The 27,500-nt window shown below is 49.1% G+C and overlaps 11 protein-coding genes and 1 long non-coding RNA gene across 16 annotated transcripts in view; 6 read left to right on the forward strand and 6 right to left on the reverse strand.

The window, feature by feature from the left end:
• Positions 1–593, forward strand: part of LOC125954247 (protein charlatan) — an 18,828-nt gene extending 18,235 nt beyond the window's left edge. For both annotated transcript variants that reach the window (XM_049684394.1, XM_049684395.1), the window contains exon 5: positions 1–593. This exon is cut by the window's left edge and continues 1,535 nt beyond it. In XM_049684394.1, coding sequence (XP_049540351.1) covers positions 1–485 — 485 coding nt within the window. In that variant the 3' untranslated portion in view covers positions 486–593.
• Positions 594–2,323: 1,730 nt separating this feature from the next.
• Positions 2,324–6,816, forward strand: LOC125954249 (ubiquitin-protein ligase E3C). Its single transcript, XM_049684396.1, has 8 exons — positions 2,324–3,015; positions 3,090–3,227; positions 3,289–3,937; positions 4,007–4,471; positions 4,548–5,526; positions 5,591–5,812; positions 5,878–5,968; positions 6,036–6,816. The coding sequence occupies exons 1-8, from the start codon at positions 2,680–2,682 to the stop codon at positions 6,588–6,590; spliced, it is 3,435 nt and encodes a 1,144-aa protein (XP_049540353.1). The 5' UTR covers positions 2,324–2,679; the 3' UTR covers positions 6,591–6,816.
• Positions 6,817–6,838: 22 nt separating this feature from the next.
• Positions 6,839–7,415, reverse strand: LOC125954369 (uncharacterized). Its single transcript, XR_007469033.1, has 3 exons — positions 7,213–7,415; positions 7,041–7,133; positions 6,839–6,959 (listed from the first exon to the last, which is right to left on the reverse strand). It is a non-coding gene; the product is annotated as an uncharacterized LOC125954369 (long non-coding RNA).
• A 168-nt stretch (positions 7,416–7,583) lies between these two features.
• Positions 7,584–9,578, reverse strand: LOC125954275 (leucine-rich repeat-containing protein 47-like). The gene is made up of 3 exons (XM_049684433.1): positions 9,050–9,578; positions 8,848–8,983; positions 7,584–8,776 (listed from the first exon to the last, which is right to left on the reverse strand). The coding sequence occupies exons 1-3, from the start codon at positions 9,527–9,529 to the stop codon at positions 7,695–7,697; spliced, it is 1,698 nt and encodes a 565-aa protein (XP_049540390.1). The 5' UTR covers positions 9,530–9,578; the 3' UTR covers positions 7,584–7,694.
• Positions 9,579–9,975: 397 nt separating this feature from the next.
• On the forward strand, positions 9,976–12,111 carry LOC125954293 (large subunit GTPase 1 homolog). The gene is made up of 3 exons (XM_049684462.1): positions 9,976–10,071; positions 10,143–11,678; positions 11,753–12,111. Exons 1-3 carry the CDS (start codon positions 9,979–9,981, stop codon positions 11,987–11,989), a joined length of 1,866 nt encoding a protein of 621 aa, XP_049540419.1. The 5' UTR covers positions 9,976–9,978; the 3' UTR covers positions 11,990–12,111.
• On the reverse strand, positions 12,048–13,421 carry LOC125954351 (RNA polymerase II subunit A C-terminal domain phosphatase SSU72). Of its 2 annotated transcripts, none has more exons than XM_049684558.1 (4): positions 13,335–13,421; positions 12,923–13,254; positions 12,581–12,839; positions 12,048–12,488 (listed from the first exon to the last, which is right to left on the reverse strand). In XM_049684558.1, exons 2-4 carry the CDS (start codon positions 13,153–13,155, stop codon positions 12,387–12,389), a joined length of 594 nt encoding a protein of 197 aa, XP_049540515.1. In that variant the 5' UTR covers positions 13,156–13,254; positions 13,335–13,421; the 3' UTR covers positions 12,048–12,386. The 2 variants fall into 2 exon arrangements, with proteins under 2 accessions (XP_049540515.1, XP_049540514.1); XM_049684557.1 differs by having other exon boundaries at positions 12,049–12,488; positions 12,923–13,257; positions 13,335–13,413.
• Positions 13,422–13,524: 103 nt separating this feature from the next.
• On the reverse strand, positions 13,525–15,039 carry LOC125953797 (odorant receptor Or2-like). Its single transcript, XM_049683577.1, has 6 exons — positions 14,730–15,039; positions 14,222–14,678; positions 14,051–14,153; positions 13,892–13,990; positions 13,665–13,832; positions 13,525–13,575 (listed from the first exon to the last, which is right to left on the reverse strand). Exons 1-6 carry the CDS (start codon positions 15,037–15,039, stop codon positions 13,525–13,527), a joined length of 1,188 nt encoding a protein of 395 aa, XP_049539534.1.
• A 315-nt stretch (positions 15,040–15,354) lies between these two features.
• On the reverse strand, positions 15,355–15,934 carry LOC125953798 (odorant receptor coreceptor-like). Its single transcript, XM_049683578.1, has 2 exons — positions 15,746–15,934; positions 15,355–15,666 (listed from the first exon to the last, which is right to left on the reverse strand). The coding sequence occupies exons 1-2, from the start codon at positions 15,932–15,934 to the stop codon at positions 15,355–15,357; spliced, it is 501 nt and encodes a 166-aa protein (XP_049539535.1).
• A 1,904-nt stretch (positions 15,935–17,838) lies between these two features.
• LOC125953799 (uncharacterized) lies at positions 17,839–18,944 on the forward strand. The gene is made up of 4 exons (XM_049683579.1): positions 17,839–17,981; positions 18,046–18,477; positions 18,556–18,733; positions 18,810–18,944. Exons 1-4 carry the CDS (start codon positions 17,839–17,841, stop codon positions 18,942–18,944), a joined length of 888 nt encoding a protein of 295 aa, XP_049539536.1.
• Positions 18,945–20,221: 1,277 nt separating this feature from the next.
• On the reverse strand, positions 20,222–22,344 carry LOC125953803 (odorant receptor 49b-like). The gene is made up of 7 exons (XM_049683583.1): positions 22,338–22,344; positions 21,454–21,735; positions 20,927–21,383; positions 20,757–20,859; positions 20,565–20,680; positions 20,361–20,514; positions 20,222–20,272 (listed from the first exon to the last, which is right to left on the reverse strand). The coding sequence occupies exons 1-7, from the start codon at positions 22,342–22,344 to the stop codon at positions 20,222–20,224; spliced, it is 1,170 nt and encodes a 389-aa protein (XP_049539540.1).
• A 931-nt stretch (positions 22,345–23,275) lies between these two features.
• Positions 23,276–24,967, forward strand: LOC125954310 (uncharacterized). Of its 2 annotated transcripts, none has more exons than XM_049684500.1 (5): positions 23,276–23,568; positions 23,632–23,792; positions 23,862–24,293; positions 24,365–24,542; positions 24,613–24,967. In XM_049684500.1, the coding sequence occupies exons 1-5, from the start codon at positions 23,386–23,388 to the stop codon at positions 24,745–24,747; spliced, it is 1,089 nt and encodes a 362-aa protein (XP_049540457.1). In that variant the 5' UTR covers positions 23,276–23,385; the 3' UTR covers positions 24,748–24,967. The 2 variants fall into 2 exon arrangements, with proteins under 2 accessions (XP_049540457.1, XP_049540459.1); XM_049684502.1 differs by having other exon boundaries at positions 23,641–23,792.
• Positions 24,968–25,975: 1,008 nt separating this feature from the next.
• Positions 25,976–27,500, forward strand: part of LOC125954297 (uncharacterized) — a 3,590-nt gene continuing 2,065 nt past the window's right edge. The window contains exon 1 of one of the 2 annotated variants that reach the window (XM_049684466.1): positions 25,976–26,414. In XM_049684466.1, coding sequence (XP_049540423.1) covers positions 26,190–26,414 — 225 coding nt within the window. In that variant the 5' untranslated portion in view covers positions 25,976–26,189. Of the gene's footprint in view, positions 26,415–26,496; positions 27,246–27,500 lie in introns of those variants that run through there. The other variant, XM_049684467.1, reaches the window with a different exon arrangement.

A 27,500-nucleotide genomic window follows, 5' to 3' on the forward strand; every position in this document is an offset into this window, starting at 1 on the left:
AGAAGAAAGAAGCAGCAGTGGAAAAGCCGGAACAGGAAATAAGGCCGGTCGAAGAGAGTCCGAGTAAGTTGGCCGATATCCGGGATAAGCATATGATACAGCTCGTAACGCGGCGGCTCTGCTGCCGTATCTGCCAGCATAAAGGTGCGCTGGAGCATCTGGACAATTGCCATTATCACAGCAAGATCTCGCTTCTGCTTCACACTCGCTGGCGCCATCAGCGCGGTAACGGTGCCGCCAGCCAGATCCGGTGCAGCGAGTGTAACACCCAGTTCAGCCGGCGTTACAAGTTTATCCTGCACCAGAAACTAACCGGCCATAAGGGTACGATCGATGAGATAAAAAACCGGAATGGTGTCACCGAACAGGGTGGTGATGCCGCCACCATGCCCGGGGATGCAAAGTGCGCTGGCCAAAGGGTTCTACCAAAGAAGCAGCGAAAGCGCAAACCACGCAGCCAGTGTTTTACGCGACGCCGGAAGTGAACGCCACCGGGGCACGCCATTCCATTGCCATATTGCCATTGCCAGATATAGGTCGCACGGTATATTAGCACCACCGGTTCGTTACTTATTACCGGAAGGAAGGCGGGGGGGGGGAGGAGAGCTTTGAGAGTTTTCGCATTTGCAGCATTTCGATATTTGAACAAAACAAACGATCTCTAACGTAATGTACATACGGTTATCACGTAGATATTATTTTCAAATCCCATCCACAACACCCACACCGGGATCAGTTCCGTGTGGTCCATTCGTCGTCAGGGTCAGAACGGGGTAGAAGAACTCTTTGCGTTTTGCGAGCCACAGGTGCGTTAATGGTTTCGGCATTAAATTCGATGTTCGGCTGGCGGGATTCATTCGGATACGACGAAAGGAATATAGAAAATTGTAAGCTAGCCCCTCCAATAGTAAGAGAGCACGGGAAAGTATGTAAATTGGAAGTGCGGATTATACCGGCAGCATATAGAACTACTAACTGTATAAGAAGCACCTGTACATCTAAACATGTGTTCGGAATTCTGGAATAAATTGAAATTGAACAAAGGAAATTACCGGGTCAAGTCATCGTGGATATATGCAAAATGACGACTAGCAGATATTCTCTACCGAATTTATCTTCTTCGTCCTGGCCGTAATCCTCCATCCGTAATCCTGAACGTTGTATTTGCAATTTAGGTGCCAATCTCTGCAAGCCAGGAGGAGGAGCAGGAGTAGACCTTTCGGGATAGGAAAATGTGTTGGATCCATCGCTGGACGATCGCTATCACCTTCGCCTTCCTACTGGCCAGTGTACCGCTTGTCTCGACGGTGAACGACCGTCCGTACAGGTTCGAGCTGCGAGGATCGTTGTCAATTGACGTACTTTTCGTAAAAATCGATCGGTCGGATTGGTCCGATCGTTAGATACTTCTTCGATTTGTCGTAGCACTACCACGTGAACATTGTAGATCTCGTTCATCTGCTTCCGGATCTTCTCCAGGATCTCCTCATCAGTCGCACCGTCTGCCACCAGCTGACGCAGATCCTTGGCGTATTCGCGAAGCTATTAAAAATGCATGAAAAGTTCAGTGACATTCATGGGATACCGAACGCAAACCAGCCGTTCAATCAATCAGTACCTTGCTCTTAAGTACCGAGTTCATACGAGTGCTCGCCTCACAGCTGTAGCTCTCCGGGAAGCACTTCTTCACGGGAAATTTGTAGCTAATAATGCGAACACCTAAGGTTGAAGTTGTAGCTTAATGCCTCGAGTACGGACAAACTGACCTTGGCCGAACTGGACCCTCACCCTAACCGACCCTGATCGGCACCGGCGCCAGATCGATTTTTCCACCCTCTGCGAATAGGACGTAGCGACAACAGTACAACAGTGTGCCCTGATGAGCAAGCAAACAAGAACCTAATGTGGAAGCTGAAGATTGGAGCAGCACAGAAAAGGCGCAACGCCTCTTGAAAGCAACGTCCACGAAAACCGTAATGTGGGCTACTCAGCAAAAGCCACTTTGGGAAGAAGTAAACCGGAAATTGCCACAGCAAACGGAACTGGAAGAAAGGAGTTGTTAAAAGAACAGAGTGTGAGCTCCGGCTTACCACAAACTTGGAGTAAGTTTCAGTCGTTTCAGTCGTGATGTCGTTTTCTGCTTCCGCCCGAACGGTTCTCTGAATCTTGCACGCAACGGCTTTTTTTAAAGCTACCGCAGCGGGGTGTGGGAGTTTTGGGCTCGACTCACAGCCCCCTTAACTCGACTTTTCAAAAATCTTCAGTGCTACCCTTCAGTAACGACACTCTTTATTGCTGAATTGCTGATTACTGAGTGTCACCGTGATTGAAGTCCTGCGAACAGGTTTTATTGCTTTTTTGATTTTGTTAGGCTGTTTTTGGTGGAAATTGGGTGATTCATGCGGTCCCGGTAATCTCTCCGTTGTACTGCCCCCGTTTGCGTGGATCATCCTGTCCACAGATTCCAGTGAAGAGGGGTCCAAATCATCCGCATACACCAGTGTCTTCCTCATCCGCTGGTTCTGCTGGGAAGTCAGTCCGAGTGTTGACAAATTTTCCTTTGTGTACTTGTCTTCGTCGTCGCCTACTACTTTCCCAATCATCCACCTTTTCGGTAGCTGCACAACAAAACAAAGGACAAAATACGGCTGTTGTATCGTACGATCACAGTAGCCTGCGATGTTCAGTTTCGATGGCGAGTTTCGTCGAAGACCGCAGCAGAACCTTGGGGGTGCCTCACAGCGGACGGATCGTTTGACGATCATCCGGAAGGCACAGCAAGAACGGCAGAAACGGGAGGATGCCCGGCGACAGCAGAACGGAGCCACCGTGATACAGTGCGCCATCCGTAGCTTCATCCAGCGCCAGCAGACAAAACGACGGGAACGGGATAAGGTTGATGGGTACCGGAGGAACGCCGGCGGTGTTATCCGGTCCGGTCACGATTTGGAGTTTCTTACGAAGCGGATAATCTACTTCTACTTCCCGAGTAACGCATCGGATGCAGATCGTTTGGTAAGTTTGATGCCGCCACGGATTCCGAACCAGTTCAGTTTAATAAGCCTTTCTCTTTCACTCTCTTTCGGCAGATTTTCATCTGCCAGTACATGATAAGAAATCCGGCCGAAGTGTTCAAACTCATCGTCAGTGAACCGATCTGGACGTATCGCATCAAACGGCTTCTCGGGCTCTGTCTAGGCCAGATCGTCCTACCGGATCACTCACCGGTAAGACACCACTTGCTGCTTGACCTCTCTGACCCTATTAAATCGCCACTCGTTATTGCAGACCGTCCCGATGCGTATGCTGGAAATCTATTCATCCAACGTTCACGTTACGAAGCACATCATCGCCGGTCAATCATCGACGGCGGAGGGCCATCAGTTCATCCAGCGTTACCTGATGACCGTGTACGGTCACCTGATTGAGCGGCGCTACTTTGGTGTCGTACGCCGGTTGCTCGAGGACCGGTTACCACCGATCGACGAAGAAACGACTTCGGCCATCGCCACACACCCAATCGCTGGTGCCCTGTTCGAGATGTTACTACGACCGCTCGAACTTGTCACACGCTCCTGCGAGACGACACCACCGGATACGCTCTCCCGTCAGATACTGCAATCGTTCACGTACAACATCCTGTCCCCGCAGCTAACCGGTGCGATCAAATACTACGTGCTCCGGGAACTCGGTGAACGGGATGATTTCCCTTACTGTACGCTGCTCCGCTGCATTGCCGATGAGTACCAGGCAAGGCTTGACTTCCGTAGGACGATACTGATCGATTTAACCGGTGGTACGGATGACGCCAGTGGTGCGCTAGATACCGGCGGTACAGCAAAAAAGCCTCGCACGACAGATCGATCGGCGGATGAAGGTTTGCTGCTAAGCAGCTCGTTGCTCTACTGTCTGCTCAAGCTCGACGAGCGCCATATAGGTATAAACGATGGAGTGGCCTTGGCTTTTTCTTCGATTTTTATCTCATATTCCGCTACTCCTTTTCCAGGCTCAATGACTAGCAGGGAGCTGTTTAGTGCCTACCTGAAGGTGATCGCCTCGATGGTGGACAACGTCACGAAACTACCTCGCGATATCATTCGCTACTACACCCACACGCTGGACGATTCGAGTGATTCGGAATCGGACGGAGAGGACGCTCCGCGGTTGACGAACATCGAGGAGAGTGTTCTGCTCGAGACGATCGCGATGCTAAACGATGGCCGTCGGGTGACGTACCTCGTCGATACCGTGCTGACGGTACTGGAAGATGTGGCCACAATGCAGAGCCTTTGCCAGATCTGTCACAGTCTGATGTCGTATAATCGGTTGGCAGTGTACGAGTACAAGCTGCTGTACACGCTCGCCTCGAAACCGGCCATCATACGGACGCTCTGGTACACGCTGACGGCACAATCGATGACCCAACGGTTCTCCTCACCGATCGTACTGCTCTCTAAGGGTATCAATATATGTGAGTGTTGTTGAAAGGACCAATGAATACAAGCCCATCGCTAATAACCGGTCTCTCTATATATGTTCTGTTACAGCAAAGGACGACACCGACCGTACCGTACCGATGTTGGCCTCGTTTTGTGCCCTGTTTGGTCGCCTAATCGCATCACTGCATGATGGCGAATTTGTACAGGAAAACCAGCTACCCGGTTCCGTGAGCATCGCCATCATGCCGTTCAGTATCGCCGAGCTTATACCACTTAGTACGACCCTCAAGGAGGTTTCGCTGGGTTTGGTTGAGTTGGCTTTCCCCGAAACGCGTTCCTTCCTCGATGAAAACTATCGCACCATGATATCATCGCTCGCTGGTTCCAGTGGCAGTGCCGGTGGTACGAGTAGCGGTCGCAGTGCGGCCTCCACTCGACGTATCTCTGCTGGCGGCAGCAGCAGTGGCACCGGTAGCGGAGAGCAAAACAAACAAATCTGGCCTCACCTGCTGAAGGTGTGCGTGGCGCTGTTACGTCAGATTCATACGCGCGATCTACGCCGTGGTTTCTGCCCCGAAGGACACTGGACGGCACAGAATTTGAATCTTCCCCTCGATAAACCCACCGATTTGCAGCTCACACGTACGGGGCATCGCCGGGGGCCCCGGCCCTTCCAACCGATACGTGACTTTACGCGGGAAGACATTGAAGATGGGCCACCGCTTTCCACGAAGCAGATCCGTTCGATTACGATACTGCGCGAGATACCGTTCGTGGTACCGTTTAATACGCGCGTCGGTGTATTCCAGGGACTGGTAGCTGCGGACAAGCTGCGTACGCAGGGTGATCTGCAGGGCTTTCTGCAAGGACCGTCGATACAGCTGGTCGTACGCCGGTCGCATCTGTACGAGGATGCGTTCGATAAGCTAAGCCCAACGAACGAACCGGATCTGCGGCCTAAATTTCGCATCGAAATGGTCAACTCGGCCGGACTGCGTGAGGCCGGTGTCGACGGGGGTGGCGTATTCCGGGAGTTTCTGTCCGAGCTGATCAAGGTGGCGTTCGATCCACACCGAGGGTTCTTCATGTAAGTTGGTTGGGAAGAGCCATGGAACAGATACAATAACTGTCCATCCTCTCTGTTGTTGCAGGATTACGAAAGACAACATGCTGTACCCGAATCCGAGCGTCGGTGCGATCGTAGAGGACTTTCAGCGGCACTACTACTTCATCGGGCGCATCCTGGGAAAGGCGCTGTACGAGAACCTGCTCGTGGAGCTTCCGTTGGCCGAGTTTTTCCTTTCCAAGCTGGCTGGCAAGCACTCCGATGTGGACGTTCATCAGCTGGCCTCTCTCGATCCCGTGCTGTACAGGTGAGCAGATGTAACATTCGATTTCCATTTTTCGTTTTTCTAATTTCTTTCCATTGTTGCTATAGGAACCTCATGTCACTGAAGGCGTACGATGGGGATGTGGCGGACTTAGGATTAGATTTCACTGTCGTCTGTGATGCGTTAGGTGTAACTAAGGTAACGATCACCGCCAAACGACACTAGTCTGTTCGCCTACTAAGACGGTACGACTTATCTTTTCCAGATTGAAGAACTGAAACCGAACGGAGCGAACATCATCGTCAACTCGTCGAACCGAATCGAGTACATCCAGCTCATGGCGGACTTTAAGCTGAACCACCAGATACGGGCGCACTGTGCCGCGTTCCGGCAGGGTCTCGCCAACGTGCTACCGATCGAGTGGCTGTACATGTTCAGCAACAAGGAGCTACAGGTGCTAATCTCCGGCGCCGAAATCCCGGTTGATGTGCATGATTTACGGTTGCACACGCGTTACGGTGGTGACTACTCGCACGATCATCCCGCCATTAAGCTGTTCTGGGAGGTGGTGGAGAAGTTTGATGACATCCAGCGCCGGTTGCTGCTCAAATTTGTCACCAGCTGCTCGCGGCCACCTTTGCTCGGGTTTAAGGATCTCGATCCACCATTCTGTATACAAAATGCGGGCGATACGGATCGATTACCGTCGGCCAGCACCTGTATGAACCTGCTGAAGCTACCGGCATTTGAGCAGGAGGATGTGCTACGGGAGAAGCTCCTCTACGCCATCCAGAGTGGGGCTGGGTTCGAGTTAAGTTAATTCTGGTGCAGGGTGGCGGGTAAGAGGGTGTCTAGAGTGTAGTACGTATCAGTGTGTGTGTAAGTGTGTTTGCTTCCTTTACTATAATGTGAGCGATATATAATAAACGGTAAGATCCCGCTCCGTTTTTGCACTCTGTGCGTGCGAAATGGGGAAGATATTGGCACGCTGGAAATGCAGGTGAAGAATGTACAAAAACATGCCTCATTGATAATTATTAGCCGAAGTTTGTTACATCCGTTTTTTTATTTATTTCGATTGAACGATGGTACAAATCGTGATATCGGCGTCACGAACGGAGTAACCGTGTGCGTTGCGATGCACGCGCCATCATGGCGTCCTAGAGCTAGCGCGCATCAAAGACCATCGCTAGGAAAATGAATGCAAGTAAATTGTGATGATGTTTAGAGAGAATACAATCAACGAATTGCTCAAGAGGGAAAAACTCACTTCGATCGGTACGCTTTTTGTAAAGTATACGATATCCACACGAGGTACAGCGTACGGGATCCTTGGCCCGTAAAATGTTCTCCGCGTAACATTCTGCAAACCATCAGCAAAAACCATCTTGCATCGTAATTTCACTCGGGAAACCGGAAAGGTCTTCAAATAAGCTACTTACCGGCACAATAGTACACTACCGCTGGCACTGTTGGCTTGTCCATCTTGACGATTTGCTTCCGTATGATCCGTCCGCTTTTCTGTCGAATTTCTAAGTGCAGTGCAAGCCTCAAAAATGGTACACGCGCTGAGCAGACCACCGAAGAAAGGAGCCTTCTACGATCGCGAGAGAAGCAGGCTATTCACGCGAACAATAGAAAAATCCTAGAACTGCTCACGCAGCACCCAATAAAGAGCACGAAATCGCACGAACAAAGGAATCGCTCAAATGCAAGTTTTCTAACCTCTAGCGCGCTTTTCGTGGAATCGTCTGCATTTACCAGCTCCAGCAGCACAGCCTGCTTCGTTTTGGAACATTTAACAAGATTTGAATGCGATCCCTAGTGGGGACTTTATTAGTTCACTGTAGTAGGTACATTGTTAAGGAAACGTAGTTTGTTGAGGTTATAAAAAAAGAAAAGGATTTTAGATTTGAAAATCAAACTAGGACGCCGTTTCAACCACTATACCCTTCGCTTCATCCCCTACGATATCGCCTTTACCGGGATACACGGAATGCAGCCGGCCGGCGGCGACATCATACAGCTGTACCTGTTCTACCTCCAGCGTTACCGACCGATTATACCGGATCGCTTCCACTTTCGATGCCGCAGATGCTTTCGATTTTTTCGATTTTCCAGCCACCACCGCCGCACTTTCGCCGTTCGTCGTTGGTGCGATCGGTTCCACGTCCATCAGGAGCATCCGGTGGAGGAGTGCATTCATCACACGTACGCAATGCTTATGGTCCACATCGCTCGTCACCTCGAGCAGCAGGTCCCGTGTCGTATCCGTAATTTTCGTCTCATCACAGTTTGTCAACGGAGGGAGGCTGATAACCTTCTCCTCATCGCTCAAGTACACAAACAGTGGCTGATTCTCGAGCAGCGCAATATACTTGTGCACACCCGAGTATGTGTTGCGCTTCTTATCCTTGCGCACCTGTTCGGCATGCTGGCGCAGATCCGCATAATACTTGGCCGCCGTCACCTTCGTCTGCGTGGCACTGCCAAGCGTGGTAAGCGAGATCTCCTCCGGTGGAGCCGCATGATAGCGCAAGCCCGTGCCCTTCACCTTGGCCAGATCATGTGTCGCGATCGTCGCTACCTCGCGCCGCGCACACTCGACGTCGTGCAGACTGTTCTGTAGCTGAAGAAACTTTTTCAAATCGGCCACCGGGAAGTTGCGAACGATGCAGAAGAGTGCATGTGGCCGGATGGTTCTAGCTTCGGCCGAGAACGATACTTTCGGTGTATTTGGTGTCACTTTGCGGATCACGATCTTTAGTTGAGCTTCATCCACAGCCTCCTGTTGCGGTGGTTCTTCTACTGGTGTAGTCGCCGCTGGTGCGTTGGCCTCCTCTGATGCTTCGGATGGGGAACCTTTTTTGGGAGCCTTCGTTGATCCTCCCTTCGGCGCTTGGTAACCACTTTTCTCGACATAATCGAGGACCTGCTTGCTGCGGCATTGGTCGACCAGCTTTAGCAATCGTTTGTCCTTCAGAGGATTTCCCTTGAGGTTGATTTCTGCCAAAGAAACGTTCCGATAATAAATTGTCGACTACCATATAGTGGGCCCCGCGATGTGTGCAACGTACCTTTCAGTTTTACGCATTTGCTGACGTACTTAGGGACCTGTTCGATCCGATTATCGGCCACGTTGAGCGTCTTCAGTATCTGGTGCCGCGTCAGTGCTTCCGGTAGCTCCGTGATGAGATTTTTCTCCAGAATAACCTACAACAAAAAGGCCCATATGGTTTGAAATGCGTGCCTGAGAATGCCGGCCATGCAGCGCGTTACCTCAGTGAGATGGTGCACCTCGCCAACGTAAAACTCCGGCACCTCTTCCAGCTGATTGCCGGACAGATTGCAAACGCTCAGGTGAGCTAACTGCGTCAGCTCGACCGTTTTCAGCTGATTGAAGGAAAGATTCAGCGTGGTCAGGGAGCGCAGCTGACCGAACTCGGTCGGCAAGCTGGTCAACTTGTTGCCGGACAGATCGAGTACCTTCAGTTCGCCCAGTGTTCCGATCGCGGCCGGAAGTTCGGCAATTTTGTTCCGGAAGAGCAGCAACGATTGCAGATGAGTTAACGAAGCAAGCCGTGGTGAAATCACTTGCAACGGCGTATCGTTAACGTCTAGCAGGTTGAGCGAGGCGAGACCGTAGATGGCCTCATCCAAGCAGCCGGCGTTGTCGGTGATTCGCTTGGCCACACTCGCACCGGTCAGCTTCAGCTCCCGGCGATTCTCGTCCTTGGCGGTTTCCACCTCGGGCCACATTTTCACTTTTCACTCCGGTTTTGCCGGCGATGTTCTTTTTGCGCCTAGAATTTTTTTACCTTTAAAGTGTTGCCAAACAGGTTTCTATGCAATCCGCCAGAAGCTCATTTGTACCACGCAATCGGGTTGATTACAACATGAAACATTGCATCATGCATAATTATTATCGGGGGTATTTTGAAATAATCATCATCGGTGCCCTTTTTCTTTAAAAAATACATTTTAGTGCAAAAATTAATGATTTTTCTGAAGGTCCTTTGGCAACACGGTTTGGATGTAAACAATATCTGCCAAACGTCAAAGAAGCCTACATGTGGTTCAACGATTTCAGCGATTTCACCAGGAAACAGGAAAATACCACAAAAAATCGGGAATTCCTCTGCACCCAGAGAGAGCAGAACAGACCTTAACCCATTAAGTGGCCCCTCGAACAGTAGTCCGGCGAAAAAATGGGCAAAAAGAAGGCAAATCAGTTGGGCCGATCACTTATCAAAGATCGGTTCGGTCAGGGCAGCCGGAAAACGGTCGGAGATGGGAGCATGGTAAGGAATGGTGATGGCAAATACGGTCATTCACTGGAATTAACGAGCGGTCCACCTTCTCTGTGTTTCAGCTCCACACGACGGAAGTGCAGGATGGGTACGACTGGGGCCGGCTAAACCTGCAGTCCGTGACAGAGGAATCATCGTTCCAGGAGTTTCTCCGTACCGCCGAACTGGCCGGTACCGAGTTTCAGGCGGAAAAGCTCAACATCTCGTACGTGAACCCCAAATCGAAGGTCGGCTTGCTGACGACGAATGAGCGCGTCGAGATCATCCGGAAGCAGATCGATAAGAAGGATCTACTGAAAATTCCCCGGCGTCCCCGCTGGACCAAAGAGATGACTCCCGAGGAACTGCACGTGGCAGAGAATGGATCCTTTCTCGAGTGGCGCCGTGGTCTGGTGGCACTGCAAGAGGACGATGGTATGCTGCTGACACCGTACGAGAAGAATCTGGACTTTTGGCGTCAACTGTGGCGTGTGGTCGAGCGCAGCGACATCGTCGTACAGATCGTCGATGCCCGTAATCCGCTGCTATTCCGTACGGAAGATCTTGAACAGTACGTGAAGGAGGTGGACAGCAACAAGCTGAACATGATTCTGATCAACAAATCGGATTTTCTGACCGATGAGCAGAGAGAGTGCTGGGCAAAGTACTTCGACGAGCAGGGTGTCCGTGTGGCCTTCTATTCGGCCGTTTTGGCTGCCGAGGAAGCGAAGCGAGAAGCCGAAGCAGAGGAGCAACTGAGCGATACCAGCTCCAGCGGAACCGATTCGGCAGATGAGGCCGAGCAGGAGGTGCAGGAACGGATCAGCAAACTCAAGCTATCGGTTGATAAGGCAGAGAAAACGCTCGAAAAAATAGAAGAAAAGATCGATGATTTGGCGGATGGTGAAAGGAAAGGCGATGTAGCAGCGAGCGATGATACGAAGAACAACCCGAAGCTACTGACCAACAGTGAACTGATCGCTCTGTTTAAGCGGCTGCATCATGGCACACGCGTTACGCCGGGCATCGTGACGGTCGGCCTAGTTGGCTATCCGAACGTTGGCAAGAGCAGTACGATCAATGCCGTTTTCCTGGAGAAGAAAGTATCGGTATCGGCCACACCCGGCAAGACAAAACACTTCCAAACCCTCTACGTTGACAGTGAGCTCATGTTCTGCGATTGTCCCGGTCTGGTGATGCCCAGCTTCTGCATAACGAAAGCGGATATGATACTGAACGGTATCTTACCGATCGATCAGATGCGCGATCATGTACCACCGGTCAATCTGCTCTGCACCCTAATACCACGCCACGTGCTCGAGGATACGTACGGTATCATGATATCGAAACCGCTCGAAGGTGAAAACCCCACGCGACCACCACACTCCGAGGAGCTGCTGCTAGCGTTCGCTTACAATCGTGGTTTTATGACGGCCAACGGGCAGCCCGATCAATCCCGTGGATCACGGTACGTGCTGAAGGATTACGTGAACGGTAAGCTGCTATACTGTTACGCACCACCGGGTGTGGTGCAGGAAGAGTTTCATCGTTTCCCGGAGCGGCAACGGGAAGAGATCGACGTCAAGCTGCTTCCACCGAGGCAACAGCGTGCGATGAAGGTAATTAATGTGCTAACTATGCCCTTGGAAGGTCCAATATTAATTGTTACAACTCGTTATCGCTCTACCACCAGATGAATGTGAAAAAGTCCAGCACCGATATCGATGAGCAGTTTTTCAAGGAACGTTCCCACACCGCTCTCGTACGCGGTCGAAGTGATTTCCCTCACCTACGGCCCCTGGGACCGACGACCGGGGCGAAACTAACACCGGCCGAGGCAGCTGCCGCCGCCGGCAAACCATGGAAGCATCAGAAACGTGAAAAGCGTGAAAAGCTACGCCGCAAATACGTCCATCTGGATCAACATTGATCATGGGGATCAGTGCACGAGCGAGTGACGTTCCTTTCGGATTCCGGCTTCCGGTTGGATTTGATATTGTTCTAATTTCTGTATATAAATGATAATGATAATAGTAATAAAGCTAAATATTACAATGCGTCTCGGTGTTTTTGCTGCGCCCGTGCAAACGATCTGGAACAGGTAGCGTCCCAACCGCTAGCTCGTGCCGTTGAATCGTTCTTGCTAAAACCCACGATTGTTAAGAATATTGCATAAAAATAAAAGAGAAAAGAGGGAGCAATCGATAACCCAGGGACAGGAGTGGCTGTATCCCGCGCTCTACTCGCATTCAGGCAAGTAAACCAACGGAGACGATCCGATTGAGGCGTGCTTTTGGCTGCGGAAGACGCGGACTCCAAGGCTCTTTTCAGTAAAACAGCACACAGTGCAGCACGCTGCGCTGGCATTTATCCTCGAAACGGTGCAACAGCTCATCGATATCATTGTCCAAGTCACTGCTTTGTGCCATCTGATCGAGTAGACCGAGAAAATGAAAAAAAAAACAAAGATCAGTATAGCCGTGTATGCTCCATTTCATTTTTCTATCTGGTCGGGGCTCACCATCGTTATGAGATCACAGATGTGGAACGCGCCGAACGTTGCCTCTTCCTGGTTGTCCTGTATGTCGATGTTGATGACGTGCACCGGTAGGTTGTAGGTCGGCGTCTTCGATTCCATGTACTCGATCACCTGATCGTACACTCGCTCCTCGCACGTTACCAGCACATCGAACCGTTCCGTACAGTGCTGGAATTTCTCCGGGCACGGTTTTATCAATCGATTGCGCTCGAGCAGGTGAAGCAATCCGTTCTGATTGTAGCTATTCCGAGGAACGGGAGACATTTAAAAGAAAATGGGTGGTTTTAGGAAATCGAATAAAAGACCGTCGTGCGAAATCCATACTAGTGTTTGTCCTTGTTGGCCAGATCATTAAAGATGTCCTCGTATGGGGTACCGAACTCGTACACGTTCGGACGATCGGCGGCCGTACCGGGCAGCTTCACCTTATCGCCCGTACCGAACGATCGCACCTTGAACCGGTTCTTGGCCAGGTAGGCGTGTGCCTCCATCGAGCGGTTCATGTTGGACGAACAGATGACCGCTATCGAAAGCGGACTCACGTACTGTTGACTCATGTTGTCCTCGTTGTCGGCTTTTCGTTACACGCGTTTTCAACCCTCCAGCAGCAGCAGCCTACCCGGCGTTTCGAGATTCCTCAGCAGCGACAGTCCGTCCTCCTGGCCGGAATATGCGATAGCGAGGGACGTTGATTATAACGAGCGAGTTAAACCTTTTCCGGTCTAAACGGTCTTACCAGCAGCTGCAAATTTCCTGATTTTGTGCGATTTTCAGCGGTGTGTTTAAGGACACCATAACAACAAACGAAGCAGGAGGGGAGAGGGGGAAACTTAAAAAATGACAGCTGCGCTGAATGTTGTGCTGAATACGACCGAGGATGTGCTGAATCATTTTTGGCGCAGTTTTCCAAAAAGGGGCTTCCGGTTTTAGAACTGCTCCTTGAGAACCACGTACACCGAGTAGGACGTTTTCAGCATCTAGCAGGCCACGAAGGCCAAGAAATAAACCAACAAAGTACACCGCCCGTTAGCCCGGTAAGTACAGAGATGAGGACTTTTCCACTCACCTTGCCAAACTGGGCCACACTAACGAAGCGAAACTTGCCGGCCGTTATACCGACCGGCTTCTGGGCACGTTGCAGTAAAAGGCGTAGCTTGTGGCGCATCGGGTTCGAAAACGCGTACCAATTACTATCGTACACCGCTAGCGCTACACTGAAACTCTGCAAAAAGGACTTGCTATGTATTACGGGCGCCTACTATTTGCAGCTGTTGCCGCAGATTTCCTTCATACCTCCGTCGTTAAGTCGGTTCCAAAGTAGCAGTAGCCGTAGGTTTCGACCGTTATGAGTATGATCTGTACACACACGTTGGCCACCGTGGAGCTAAAACCCTGGAAATCAAACCGATAAAATGGTTTCCAAACCTTCCAGCCTTCCCCTTATCACCTTACCGTGACGGCTATGTAGAGAATGAGGCTACACCAAATCATGGTGCACTGGATAAATTGGACGAAAAAGACCCAGCGAAAGGTTGTCTCGAGCAGAAACACGCAGCTGCAATAGTGGAAGCAGATTAGCGATTCTTGGCTTCCGTATAAGGCCCCTCGGCTACGAGCACCTACTCCAAGACACGTTGGTGCATTGCAATGATTTGATTCAGTTCCTTGTCCGCATTCTCACGTCGTACCTTATCCAAATGGTGCACCCTCAGTGCCACAAGGCGCAGCATAGCCGAACAGTACCGCACGTTGCTAAAGATGGTCAATAGTTTGGTGCCTCCGGTAAACCCGAGCGTATAGATCGTTGGCCACATGATAGCGGCATAGATCGTATAGTGCACGATCGATGTGCGACTTCGTAGCCAGTATAGTTCCTCCTCCAGGTGCAGCACGTGTTCGATCGGTTCGGAACCGTTGGTGGCAGCAAAGTACGCGGAATACGTCGTATAGATTGGCATGAACCAGAAGAACGTTGCTAGCGATAGGTGGCAGCAGCAGTAGATTTTGGACGAACGATCCACACGCTTGTTCACGGCCACGAGATAGAGGCCCAGTTCGGCAGGTAACCGGTGATCGAAAACTAACGAAAATCCCTCAGCACCTGTCGCCTTTCTCACTCAACATAACATACCTTGCTTGGCCAGATCCTGTAGCTGATGCACCATGCGTTCGTAGTTGTCGCGTTGAAAGGAAAACATTAGCATGCCGAAGAAGGCGTTCGATTCAAACATTAATTCTGCCGTTCCACGCACTGCAATCTCGAGATCGGGATACCCGAAGAGAACTTTCGGTAGCACTACCAGCAGGCAGAAGTAAGAAAAGATTAGATAGAACCGGAACCGCTGTGAACGGTCACCCCACAAACCGGCCAACGTTTGAATCCGCAACAGAAAGGGCATTACGGCCCGTTCGTCTTTTAATTTTGGAAGTATGCCCGGCATTACTGCTGGGTTCGGTGGTTGATACGAGATTAACGTTTGTGTTCAGCTACTGAGAGGGTTTTATTGCACTGACCAGACAACGATTAGTACGTCGCGGACATGCTAATTACTGCTCCTAAGAGCTCTCCATAGCTTAATTACCTTGCTTGTTGTTTGGAAAAGACCCCTCGGATCCTGCCACTAAAAACGATCTTGTACTTCAAATGACTGTTGGATCCCTTATCCAGTTCATTCGGATCATCGATACAAAGAATTATACTGAAGAAAAATTTAATGACTATTTGTAGATCGAATGCAGATAAACTGTGGAGAGGTCTATGCGTTTATTTCTCTCTTAAGCACCACATAAGCCGAATAAGCCCTATTCACCATCGCGGCAAACTCCTCCAAATTTACGTTCACAAATTTGTAGCCTCTGATCCCGACCCGCGTCTGGGCTTGATTCAACATGATCTGCACATTGCGTTGCTCCTTGCTCGGCAGGTTGTACCAGCGGCTGGCGTAGATGGCACGTTCCAGCTGCTCCGCCTGGCCCGTGAGTCTCGTTCCCAGGATGCAGTAGCTTAACATTTCCGCAGTCCCCAATAGAAACATGATGATGATGGAAAAGGATTTCATGTGAACACCCTGCATAGTGACACATAGAGAAAAATGATACAGATTTGAAATACACATCGAACACGCTGGCTGCCTATCAAGAACTTACCGAATAGTCAAAGTACACGAGCGTCACACTCCAGATAACAATGCAAAGAATCCACTGTACAAGTAACAGTGGTCTCAGCGATTCATCCAGCAGTCGAGAGCATATCAATACTCGCTTATGCATTGTCACAACCTTTCGCAGCTCACGCGCCAGATCATCATTTGAAGATAGTGCATCCAGCTGTCTCATGGCTTCCGTTACGATGCACATTAGCTTCGTGCAATACTCAACACTGCATGAAACGGTTAGTATCTTTATGTTGTTCATTGTAGCGCATAGGAAAACGAATGGCAGCATAATCGCCACATAGATCGTGTAATCAAATATAGAGTTTCGATTGTCTAACCAATAGAACTGGACCTCCAAATGCTGCACCAACCCAAGAGGTTCCGATTCGTTCGTTCGAGTGAAGTACGTCCAATATATACAGGGCAGGGGAGCGATCCAGTAGATGAGAGCTACCGACACCATGAAGGCGGTCCAAGCCTTAGCAAATCTATCAATCACGCGATTGTGATGCGTAAGCTCGTGTGACAATCGAGGAGAATGCAAGTAAACTACGCGGAAGAACATGTTGGTTCCATGACTACCTAATTTTCGGCACAAAGGTCATCACAATCTAGCGCCACTTACCTAATGTGGCGAGCTTTTTCATCTCGTCGATGCAGGCCCGAAATTGGATTGCTTTACACGCGAATAACATACCGGAACCGTACATATTAAAATTGAAGCATAACTCTATGCTACCCTCGACGTACCGGTCTAGATTGGGGTAGCCGCCGAAGCTATAGGGAATCGCATTACAGACCACAAACACCCCGAACAAGCATCCGCAGCGGAACATCATGGAACCGTGGGATTTTTCGAGCCCAATAAGGCGTAAAAGACGCACCAGGAACTTCAAGGTGGCTTCGGGGTTTCCATACCTTGCTATCACTTCTTGGTCCATATCCGGAACTCGATCCAACACAGACTAACAGGCCACTTGACTTTTCTAACGGAAGTCACCCAAAGGAACATATCAAAAGTCTTTTTTGCTCGTTTTTGAATAGAATTTAAATATAATTCTATGTACTCAATCTTGTTTTTCTGGTTCTGTGACCATGTCATGGGCTTTATGGCAAGGATGTTCAGGATTTGATCCTTAGTGGTATCGTTTTACATTTTATCGATTGCCACATAGTCTGCGTAATAATCTTGTTTGCTTTTCATTAGTCGCCACCTATCGCGGTAATCATTCGTCAATCATTATTCAGTAGGGGGCTGCCGTCAACTAGCACCCAGACTTTAAAATTGAATAAATGGGACGTTTTAGCCATCTGCAAAGGAATTTTCGATGTTACCCTGAAAAGAACGAGATCGCGTTGAAGAAAACCATATAAAATCTGACTACTAATTCCAATTTCTAAACAAATTAGTGAACAAAAATTCAAAGTCTTGGATTAGCTTAGTTGTAAAGGCTTGTAAAGACGTTGCAGACAGAAGGGGTGTGGTATCGTCTGATGGAAGGCTGATCGGTATCGTCATTGATGTCACAGAGTCTAGACTAACGATTTAGAGAACGACGGCGTTCGATCGCGAACTGTAGAGGGATCTTCTTTGGCGGCGCCTGATAAGTAACTGTGCAAAGTACCTTCCTTCCCCGATAAAATCAATAATCGTTGCATTCCGTCACGGCTGCCGAATTTTGCGCTTATCTCTCGCGCCGGTCCGAATTTTCGCGAATGGTGGCGCGAAAGGTGTGACCTTAACCGTGCACTTGGCAGGATCGAACAGTATTCTGTTCGTTTGTCTGACGGTCGGTTCGGTTTGTGTTAATGCGCTTTAAAAAAGAAAAATGTTCCAAAGCGCCTACCGTGGATTTCAAGGATTCCTTCCGTATCGTTCCCTGGTAGCGTCCCTCAAACGTTCTCATATCCTCGAGGGCCTTAATCAAAGTAGACTCGCATATTCCGGTTGTCTGATTGTGCGGCAAAGTTCCGTGCAAACATTATGGCATTCTTCAAAGAGTCTTCCTAAGGTAATAGAGAATTATCTAGTTCCCTTCAATAGTTAAAATGTAAGTTTGTTTGTAGTCTTTCCAGTATTCCAAAATGTTGGCAACACAAGTGCAACATGATGGCAAACAACCCTTCAACCGAAATGGTCCTTTAGAAACGGTAGCTTTAACGAAAAGCATGGCATTCTTCACGGACGTTCGGGGGACATCCTACGAAAAAGATTCCAGTACGTTGAGGTAGGTCTTATTCGACGACTAAGACAAACGTGTGCTTCATGTGGTTCGGTTTCCTTGATTCCAGGCTGAGGAAACCTCTCGACAAGCCGCTCGTCTTGGTATTCGCATGGCTTCAGGCGACCAACAAACATCTAGGCAGGATTGCCGAATTATATCTCGAGCAAGGGTTTGAGGTGCTGACCGTACACATTACACCGTGGCAAATTCTCTGGCCAGTGCACGGATCACAAAAGGTGGCCGAAGATGTGGTCAAGTTTCTTTCGAACAATGATTTCCCGGAAGGTCTCGTGCTGCACGGGTTTTCCGTAGGGGGGTACTTCTGGGGCGAGTGCCTGGTGCAGCTACATGCTCATCCGACTGGACGCCGCACGTTGGAAAAGATCGTTGGCCAGATCTGGGACAGTGTGACCCATCTAGAGGAAATACCGATCGGTGTGCCACCTGCGATGTTTCCGAGGAAGCCAAAGCTTCAAAATATGTTGCGAAACTACTTAACGTGAGTGTTTGTTTTGTTTCGCAATCAAAGAGAAGCAAATATTTCTCGGTAAACACACCCTACCATTCTCCCTTACAGCTATCATATGAAGCTGTTCCATGAGGCAGCGACCCAGTACTACCAGAAGTCTACGTATATGTACCACTATGAACCGGTTCAGTGCCCTGCGCTAGTACTCGTCTCGAAATCGGACCCGATCGGTGCGGAAGCGCCAAATAAGAGACTGTGTGGTATTTGGGAGTCCAAGGGTGTGAGGGTAAGGCTCGATTGTGGTGCACGTTAATCGTCCTGTAATTTCTTAGTACCCCTGATCCCTTTCTTGTTCATTACAGACGACGTTTAAGTGTTGGGATAAATCGCCACATGTAGGTCACTTCTTCAAGCATCGAGACGAGTACGTACAATTGCTGCTGACCCATCTTAAGTTACTTAATCTGCCGATGGACAGTTGCAAGGCTAAGCTCTAATGAACTGACGACAACCTCCCGTTCCGAAACGACACGTGTTCTTTGTGATTATTGTACAGACAGACTAAATAATTCGCCAACCTACGCAGACAAATCAAATCGAACGAAAACAGAAACAACTGATAAGATAGAACAGGGGCATGCCCATGTTGCTTTCAGGTGATTCGGTGTCTTTTTTTGTGAACGCCGCCACCTTCGCGATAAGCGGGAAGAATTGGCAGGGATTGTTACGCAGGGCTTAGTCGCGTAAGTTCGCAAATGCGTTACCTCTCTTAACGTGATAGTATCGAGCGTTTTGTGATAAACTGAAAATATATAAGTGTGTATATGTGAATGGTAGAAGATAAGCCGGCCGTTGCATAAGATGGGTTCGTAAACCTGTCTCCCCGACCCCATTAGTGAATTGATTGGTTAGTTCGGCACATTACACCGATTCATTCATACGACGAATGGCACTGATTCAATCGATGCAACGGCTCGACTCAAGCACCATGCTCTGTTTACTTCCTCTCCCATGTACACTCATCGTGTTGGATTTTAATCCATTCATGTGTATTTCTCCATCCATGTGTATTTTTGTCCACAAAATAGAAGTTGCAGAGTGAATCAATCCTTTGAACTGTTGAACACGAACTGTTGAAATTTGTTACATTTTTGAGGGCAGAATTTTGCGTAGCATCCCTGCTCCACCTTTTCAACCATAACTTTCGGTCGTTCCTTTCGTGAAACGTTATCTTTCTTTCTTTCAACCCAGGTTGATGCAAGCGACCCAGGAGCGCCGGCAAATATGCAAGGAATACTAGGCAACGGCTCGAGTGAAGAATACGGCTGATCAGCAATTCTGCGAAGTGCAAGAACTTCCAGCTTGAGGTAGGCTTAAATCTCGCTTACTTTCTTACTGGGCGACAGTATTGAATGAGACAATTAAGGCCACTCGGACAATTGAGGCTAGCGGGCTGGTAAGTGCGCACATTTCTAGTCATCCTTCCTAACATATATTTGTATATTGATATTAGTTTTGGAAACTTTATGGTGCCCTTGTTTTATTAGAACTAGATATAATTCCAGGTGCTCAATCTGGTTTTTTTTTTGTTTCTGTAACCATGTGGTGGTCTCAATGTCAAGCATATCCACGCTTTTATTAATGGTATCGTGTTACATTTTATCGATTGCCACACAACCTACGTAATGGTCTTGTTTGTTTTTCATTAGCCTCCACCTATCGCGGTCATCGTCAAGCAATCAATAATCAGTTGTGGTCAACTTGTACCCAGACTTTAAAACTGATCCTTGAGCACAATGTAGAATGAGTAGGACATTTTAGCCATCTGGAAAGGGAGAATTAATGGGCTGAACTGGACTGAAGCGAAACTAAAGCTATTTGAATCATCTCTATTCATCTAAATATCTGCTTACATTACCGAACTGCTCAACATCGACAAAGCAAAACTTTCCAGCCGAAATTCCTAGCGGCTTCTGGGCTCTCTGCAATACCATCCGGAGCTTCCTTTGCACTGAAACCGATCGTCGGTACCATAAGCTGTCCGTGACTGCACGTGCTACGCTGAGGCTCTGGAAGAAAGTAAAAAATCGTTTCTGGCAGATCCTATGAAACATTACGAAAGTAGAACGCGTACCTCCGAAGTAAGGTCCGTTCCAAAGTAACAAAAGCCATATGTTTCGACCGTGAGCAGGATAAAGAGAATGCCTACATTGGCCGCCTTAGTACTTATACCCTAGTAGAGGAGTAGTGATTGTAGTGATTGTCATTTAACCACATAATATTTGGATGTTTCAATGCATTCTCCGTACCGTAGCTGTTATATACAACACCAGGCTGCACCATATCATGACACACTGAATGAATTGGCCGAGGAAAACCCATCGAAAGCTTACTTCTAGTAGCTCAACGCATCTGTGGAATTGTGAGCACACGATATGAGTCCTTTGTTCCACTGGGAACTTCAACACTTGGCACATACCTCAGCGCTTTCTGGTGCATCGTGATGATCTCAAGCAATTCCCGTTCCACACGGTTCTCCTCCAACTGATCCATAAGCTGAATACGCATCGCAACGAGGCGTAGCATGGCCGAGCAGTATTTTACATTGCTGAAGATGGTCAGCAGCTTCAAGCCACCGAAGAACGCTAGCATGAAAATTGTTGGCAACATGATGACGGTGAAGATAGAGTAATCGGTTAGCGAAACCCGGTTCTTTAGCCAGTACAGCTCTTCCTCCAGGTGTAGCACGTGTTCCACGGGAATCGACTCGTTGTGTGCACTCAAATACGCCGAGTAGGTGCTGGAGAGCGGTGCGACCCAGTAAAAGGTGGCCAAACAGAAATGACTGCAGCAGTAGATCTTTGAAAACTTATCAATCCGACGGTTGATATACATCAGATAGTTCCCAAGTTCCGGACGAACTTGGTCACTAAACACTACATGAAGCAAAACACGGTTACGTTAAGCTCGGCTTGGTGTGCCAACAATATACAGGCCTTACGTTACCTAGCTTAGCTAACTCTGTGAAAAGATTAACCATCTCATCGTACACGTCCAACTCGAAGGAAAACAGCAGCATTCCAAACAGGACGTTCCACTCAAAGATCAGCTCGGCGGTACCCCGAATGGTGGTGTCGAGATCAGGATAACCAAACGCTAGCTTAGGAATAACGACCAGAATACAAAAACTAGCGAAGGCTAGCCGGAACTTGTACCGATACTGACGGTCACCCCACAGTCCAACGAACCGTTGCAGGCGCAACAGTACCCAGATAACAGTGAGACGATCTTCTCACTATAGAAATGCTGTAGTCTTGCTCTAGTCTCGCTCTAGTCTCCGGAACAACGCGCTTATGGCAAATAACCCACGAGACTAGCTCGAGACTATAGGGGCCCAAGGAACGGAGACTAGAGCGATTCGGAGGCGTGGACTGTGGTTGTTTCGCTCTCTCCTATAGCTCCCTTTCTTTCTTTCCTATACTCTCTCCCTACCCAAAATGAAGTACGCTTTGATTGGTCGGTAAGCCATCGCGCAATGGCGGTGGCGTTTATTTTCGCTAATTATTTCGAACCCACCCCGTGACGCCATAATACTTTGGTGATGACGTCGTCATGGTGTGACGTCATCATGATGTGATGTTTGCCGTTCGTGCTGTTGGTGGTGGTGGCGTCGTCGACGTCTACATCTGGCTTGGTGGCGTCGCTGTGGCGGCGTGATCCGGGCTGCGATCATGAACGTTCCTGTTCAACCGCGTGTTCCATACGCGTACTTCGATCGTTGGCGTGGTTGGCCGTTCGATGCAGAATGCTCGGGCACATGTCGGAGAAGGAAAAAAACATATCAAAATATTAGATTACTTCCAGGGTAATGTAATGTTGTTTTATCTTACCTTGCATGTGGACTGCAATCAACACCTACAGCTTCACAATCATTTTGCACTACATTGTCGACAAACACTTGGCTGCACTTGCACTGCACCGTCTGCGGAACGCGTGCTTCCCGGGACTTAGAAAAATTTCGACTGCAGCGATCCGGACTTTGCCGAATTTTGATCGAGGCTGCTCCGTCTCGTTTTTCTGTTCTCTTCTCTTGCGCGCTGCCGTTCGAATCGCCCCTCGACTCTTGCGCCCTTCCCACCCCTCGTAATCGAAACCCACAAGCTCGCGTTCGTTTTCGTTCGCCCTTCTTCTCTTCCCATTCCGCCCTTCCCCCTCCGCAACAGCGTCCCACAAGCTCGCGCGCAAAACCTTCTCCTCCTCGCGGTTTCTTCCGCTCTTTCCCCCGCTGCCTACGAGCGGTTCCATAGTGAGCGTCGCATTTGCCCCTTCCTCGACCCCGTCGCAGGCCGCGGGGGTTTCGTTTTCAACCTCCTCAGCCTTCCTCTCGCTGCGTCGCAGGCAGAGGGGTCTACAAAATGCACACTGGGTAAGAATTCTCTGGGACAACAGACTACAAGTCATTCGGAAAAATAGTATGCGGCCCAGCACATGGACACACGTCGTGTTAGTTAAGAGTTGTTTGACTTAAAATTTCGAACCGCAATTAGAAAAATAATTTCTTAATTTCAAAATTATTCTTTTCTAACGATCCTAGACGACGATTAGCGGCACCCTGTGCGTTCACTCTATAACGGCCGCTTCTAGCGCGTCATCTAACGGATCGGTGATTGCGTTCATCTCGCCGGCTGCCGGCTGAGCTACAATTTGATCAGCCTTTGTATTTTTGTTGTATTGCCGTTTCAAAAGTACTCTCATTCCTCTGATAAAATCTATAATCGTTGCGCTTACAGTGTTTTTGGCTTATCTCTCGCGTTGGCCCAAATCTTCACGTATGGCTTGCTGCGATCTTGACCGCACCGCTGTTGGTAGCATGGAAATAGTATTCCGTTTGTTTGCCTAGCGGTCGGTTCGGTTTGCGTGCGGGTGCGAGGTTCTCTAATGTTTTTATTCGCGCACCGTGGATTTCAAGGATTTCTTCAGCCTCGTCTCCAGGAGGCACTTCTTAGGCGAAATAATATTACTCAGGGTGGCAATCAAACTAGACGTGTACTTCACAGTTGTTTGGTTAAGCGGCAAAGTTACATTCCAGCCTTAAGCTATTCTTCCATTCGTCTTCAAAAGGTAATACACATTAATTCAATTCTATTATCGCGAAACAGTACAGAAAAGTGAATGTGCTTTTAGTTTTTCCAGTATTCCAGGATGTTAGCAACAGAAGCACAAAACAATGGCCAACAACCCATCAACCGAAAGGGACCGATAAAACCGGTTGCTTTTACGAAAAACATGACATTCTTCACGGAGGAAGGAAAGAAACCCTACGAAAAGAATTCCAGCACGTTGAGGTAGGTCATACTCGTGGGCCATGACAATCGTGCGCTTCATACAGTTCGGCATTTTTTTTTCTATTCCAGGCTAAGGGAACCTTTCGGAAAGCCGCTCGTCTTAGTATGCGCGTGGCTCCAGGCAACCGACAAACACCTGGCCAAGTACGCCGAGTTCTACCTTGAGCAAGGGTTTGAGGTGCTGACGGTATACATTACACCCTGGCAGCTCGTCTGGCCAGTGCACGGTTCACAGAAGGTGGCCGAAGATGTGGTCAAGTTTCTTTCGAACAATGATTTCCCGGAAGGTATAGTACTCCATGGGTTTTCCGTTGGGGGCTACCTTTGGGGCGAGTGTCTAGTGAAGCTACACGCTCACCCAACTGGAAGCCGTACGTTGCAGAAGATCGTTGGCCAGATCTGGGACAGTGTTGCCGATATAACGGAAATCCCGGTCGGAGTGCCACATGCGGTGTTACCGAGGAATCCAAAGCTTCAAAATATGTTGCGAAATTACATAACGTGAGTGCTTTACGCTTTGAAATTGAAAGCAAGGTTTCTATTTGTACTAAACCTCTCTCTCCCCCTTTCAGCTATCATCTGAAGCTGTTTCACGAGGAAGCGACCCAATATTACGAGCATTGCACGCATCTGTTCCACCACGAACCAGCTCAATGTCCGGCCTTACTGCTTGTCTCGAAAACCGACCCAGTCGGTACGGAAACGGCCAATCGTAGACTTTGTGGCATTTGGGAGTCAATCGGTGTGAAGGTAAGGATCGAACGTTGAACAGTCTTTCAATATACGATTTAACCATCCATTCGTTGCTTGCTCCATACAGACGACGCTCAAGTGTTGGGATAAGTCCCCTCACGTGGGCCACTTCCACAAACACCGGGAGGAGTACGTGCAATTACTGTTGACCCACCTTCGGTCACTTAATCTACCGATGTACAACCGCAAGGCTAAGCTCTAATGACCTGACGACAACCTCCCATTCTGGTGCCGTACTAAAGGGGCAAGGGCTCTCTGTGATTATCGTAAAGACAAACAACCAGCTAGCTGGCAGTGACAAATCGAATCGAAAGATAACCGAACACCGAAACTGATAAGAAAGAGCAGAGGCAACACCAAACCAAGTCCAATCGTTTTTAGGTGATTCGGTTTCTTTCTTCGCTACGGTCGACCTTTGTGATAAGCGGAATGGATTAAACCGTGTAAGTCCCCAAAATGTGTTACCTCGTTTAATGTGATAGTACCGAGAGTTTTATGTGAAACTGAAAATATATACATATCATTGCGTACATGCGAATGGCATACAGTGCCGGTGAAATGCGGACTATAGATAAGCCGGTGATTGCATAAGCAGGGTTCGTAAACGAGAGTACTCGAGCTCATTAGTGGATTGATTGGTTGGTTGACTAATGCCCCGATTCATTCATACGACGAATGGCACTAAATTGATTCAATCGATGCAACGGCTAGGCACCGGGCCCTGCTCTCGTTTGGGTGCGTAGTAGTAGTTTGTTTCAACGACGCACTGGACTTTGATCATCCGCTGTTCCACTCATGTGCATTTCGTTCCGAAAATAGAAGTTACGGGGGAATCATTCGTAGCAAGTAGAAATGTATTTTTTTAACTTGTTTTGCCACATATGAATATGCTGTTGTTAGACGCATTCGGTGGTAGAATGCTGGCTTAATTCCAAAAAGTGTGCCAAAAATAGGTCATACGAGAGGTGCAACATTTGAGACAAAATTCATAGAGACGGTGTCCTAACGTTCCCAACGAACCACGCTTTCAACTCACCGGAAATAATGAAAAATCATTGAAGAATTTATTGATCTTGCTACGAGGATTAGCCATCAAGCTCGTTATCAAGCGTTTTTTTTTTATTTGCGTTTAACCGTTAAATTTCAAATATTTAACCCCTAAAGGCTCTGGCAAACTAAACAATTTGGCAACCCTGCCGCATCGGTAAATTCGTTTTTCAAACCGTTTTAAACGTTAACCCTGTTAAAATGGAGCCGGAAGTCGACGACTCAGCAAGAGTAGGTGCTGATAGTGCGGTTTTACACAATTTTGTTGAACATTTTGGGTAAAAGTTGCGAGCCTTTTTGTTCTACTCGAGCAATACTCGAGCAGTTATAATCGAGCATCGATGACATCTCGACTGACAGGTCCCTCGCACCGCACCCCACCTTCTTTTTGTTTTGCCTTAAGGCGGTGCTGGTGTTGTTTTTGAGCTGCTGCTACGAATTCTGCTGGGATATTCCGTCGCAACCCTCACCGGGAAAACTACCATCACCGGGTAGGACAAAGCGAGTAGTGGCACGGAAACCTGTTCCATCCCGAGCAGCCAGAATTCAGCCGCAGTGCAGTGCAGTGCATCATCAATCTTGCGCGAGACAATAACAATGGCGGCAACGATTCGTTCCCTGCGTTTCGTGATGCCCAGCATCATCGCCCCTGCCGGAATGCCTGCCGCTCTCGCTCGAGGCACTGGCCAGCTGCAGCATAGTGGACTCGCCCGCTGCCTCATCGCCTCCCGGACCCCGCCAGGCGCTCGCAGCTTCGGAGCATTCCATCCCGGCGGCCAGCAGCAGAACCGGAGCGAATCGATCGCGTTGGCAGAACGGAATGTAAGTCCCCGTCCCAGCCGTCTTCGATCCACTGCTCTTGCCAACGCAACAAAATACCGGAAAACAATGAAGGGAGAAAGGAGAGCTTCTTGCGCGGCTGCAATCTAGTAGCCGCAGATATTCGCCAATCAGTGCGCTGCCCTTTGGACTTTGGATCGAGCGGGGTTCTGCTCTTTGCGATTAACAGGCTGGGTGTTGAACATTCGTCACGTCGCCCCACGTTCGCCGTCGCGAGTTTCTATTGTGTGTGAGAGTGCGTGCGTGTCTCGGTTCGAAATTAGCGAACTCCCCGCCCCACCCATCGTAGTGCATCTAATCGCGCTCTGTGAGCGCCGCCAGCCGTGCAGGCCAAGGCGCTGACCTTCGGAGTGGCTCTTATGGCGTGAAATGCGTTCTCTAGTTTCCGTTCTGAGGTGGCTAATCGAATATTAAAACACGGTGGCCGTGGAAGAATATGATGAACAGAACCAAACCCCATCGACGCGGGGGGACAGGTTTATTAGCATAATTGAGACTTATGCTAAACGAAGCTCTACAATGTGGCAACCTAATACAAAACACACGCACACTGGAGTGGGTTATCAGAGGAACGGAATGATTGACACTAGCCAGTGTTGATTTTAAGGACATTCGCAGGACTGCCACACCGTTGACGGCGGCGGCGACGGCGCAAAACTCATCTGCGTTGTGTTTGGCTAAGGAAAAAAAGGGTGCAAACGTCAAGAGTCCTCCAGCAGCGCTTAGCACGCTGAACGTTTGTGATAAGCTAGAAAGCCTCAGCGGGTCGAAGGGAGCAAGGCTGGTCAAATAGCGGAGGAGGGGTGAGAGTAGGTAAATGATTGCATAAATTATTAGCCAAGCTAGAACGCGCCGCTGCCTGCGACTGGCGAATTTGCTACAAGCGATTGATTGCAACATTGATATGAGGAGTGGTAGCTGACCTTGAACGTAGAAGGCGGTGCGTTCTTGCGAGAAGAAGAGAAACCGGCTGAAGCAGAAAAGAAACCGGCTTATGTCGCGATGACGACATGATGGCCGTCTGCAAAAAAAAGCGGATCCTACCCCATCATCCTTCTAACGATACGA

Source organism: Anopheles darlingi, chromosome 3 (assembly GCF_943734745.1).
Source record: "Anopheles darlingi chromosome 3, idAnoDarlMG_H_01, whole genome shotgun sequence".
Classification (NCBI taxonomy): Eukaryota; Metazoa; Arthropoda; class Insecta; order Diptera; family Culicidae; genus Anopheles; species Anopheles darlingi.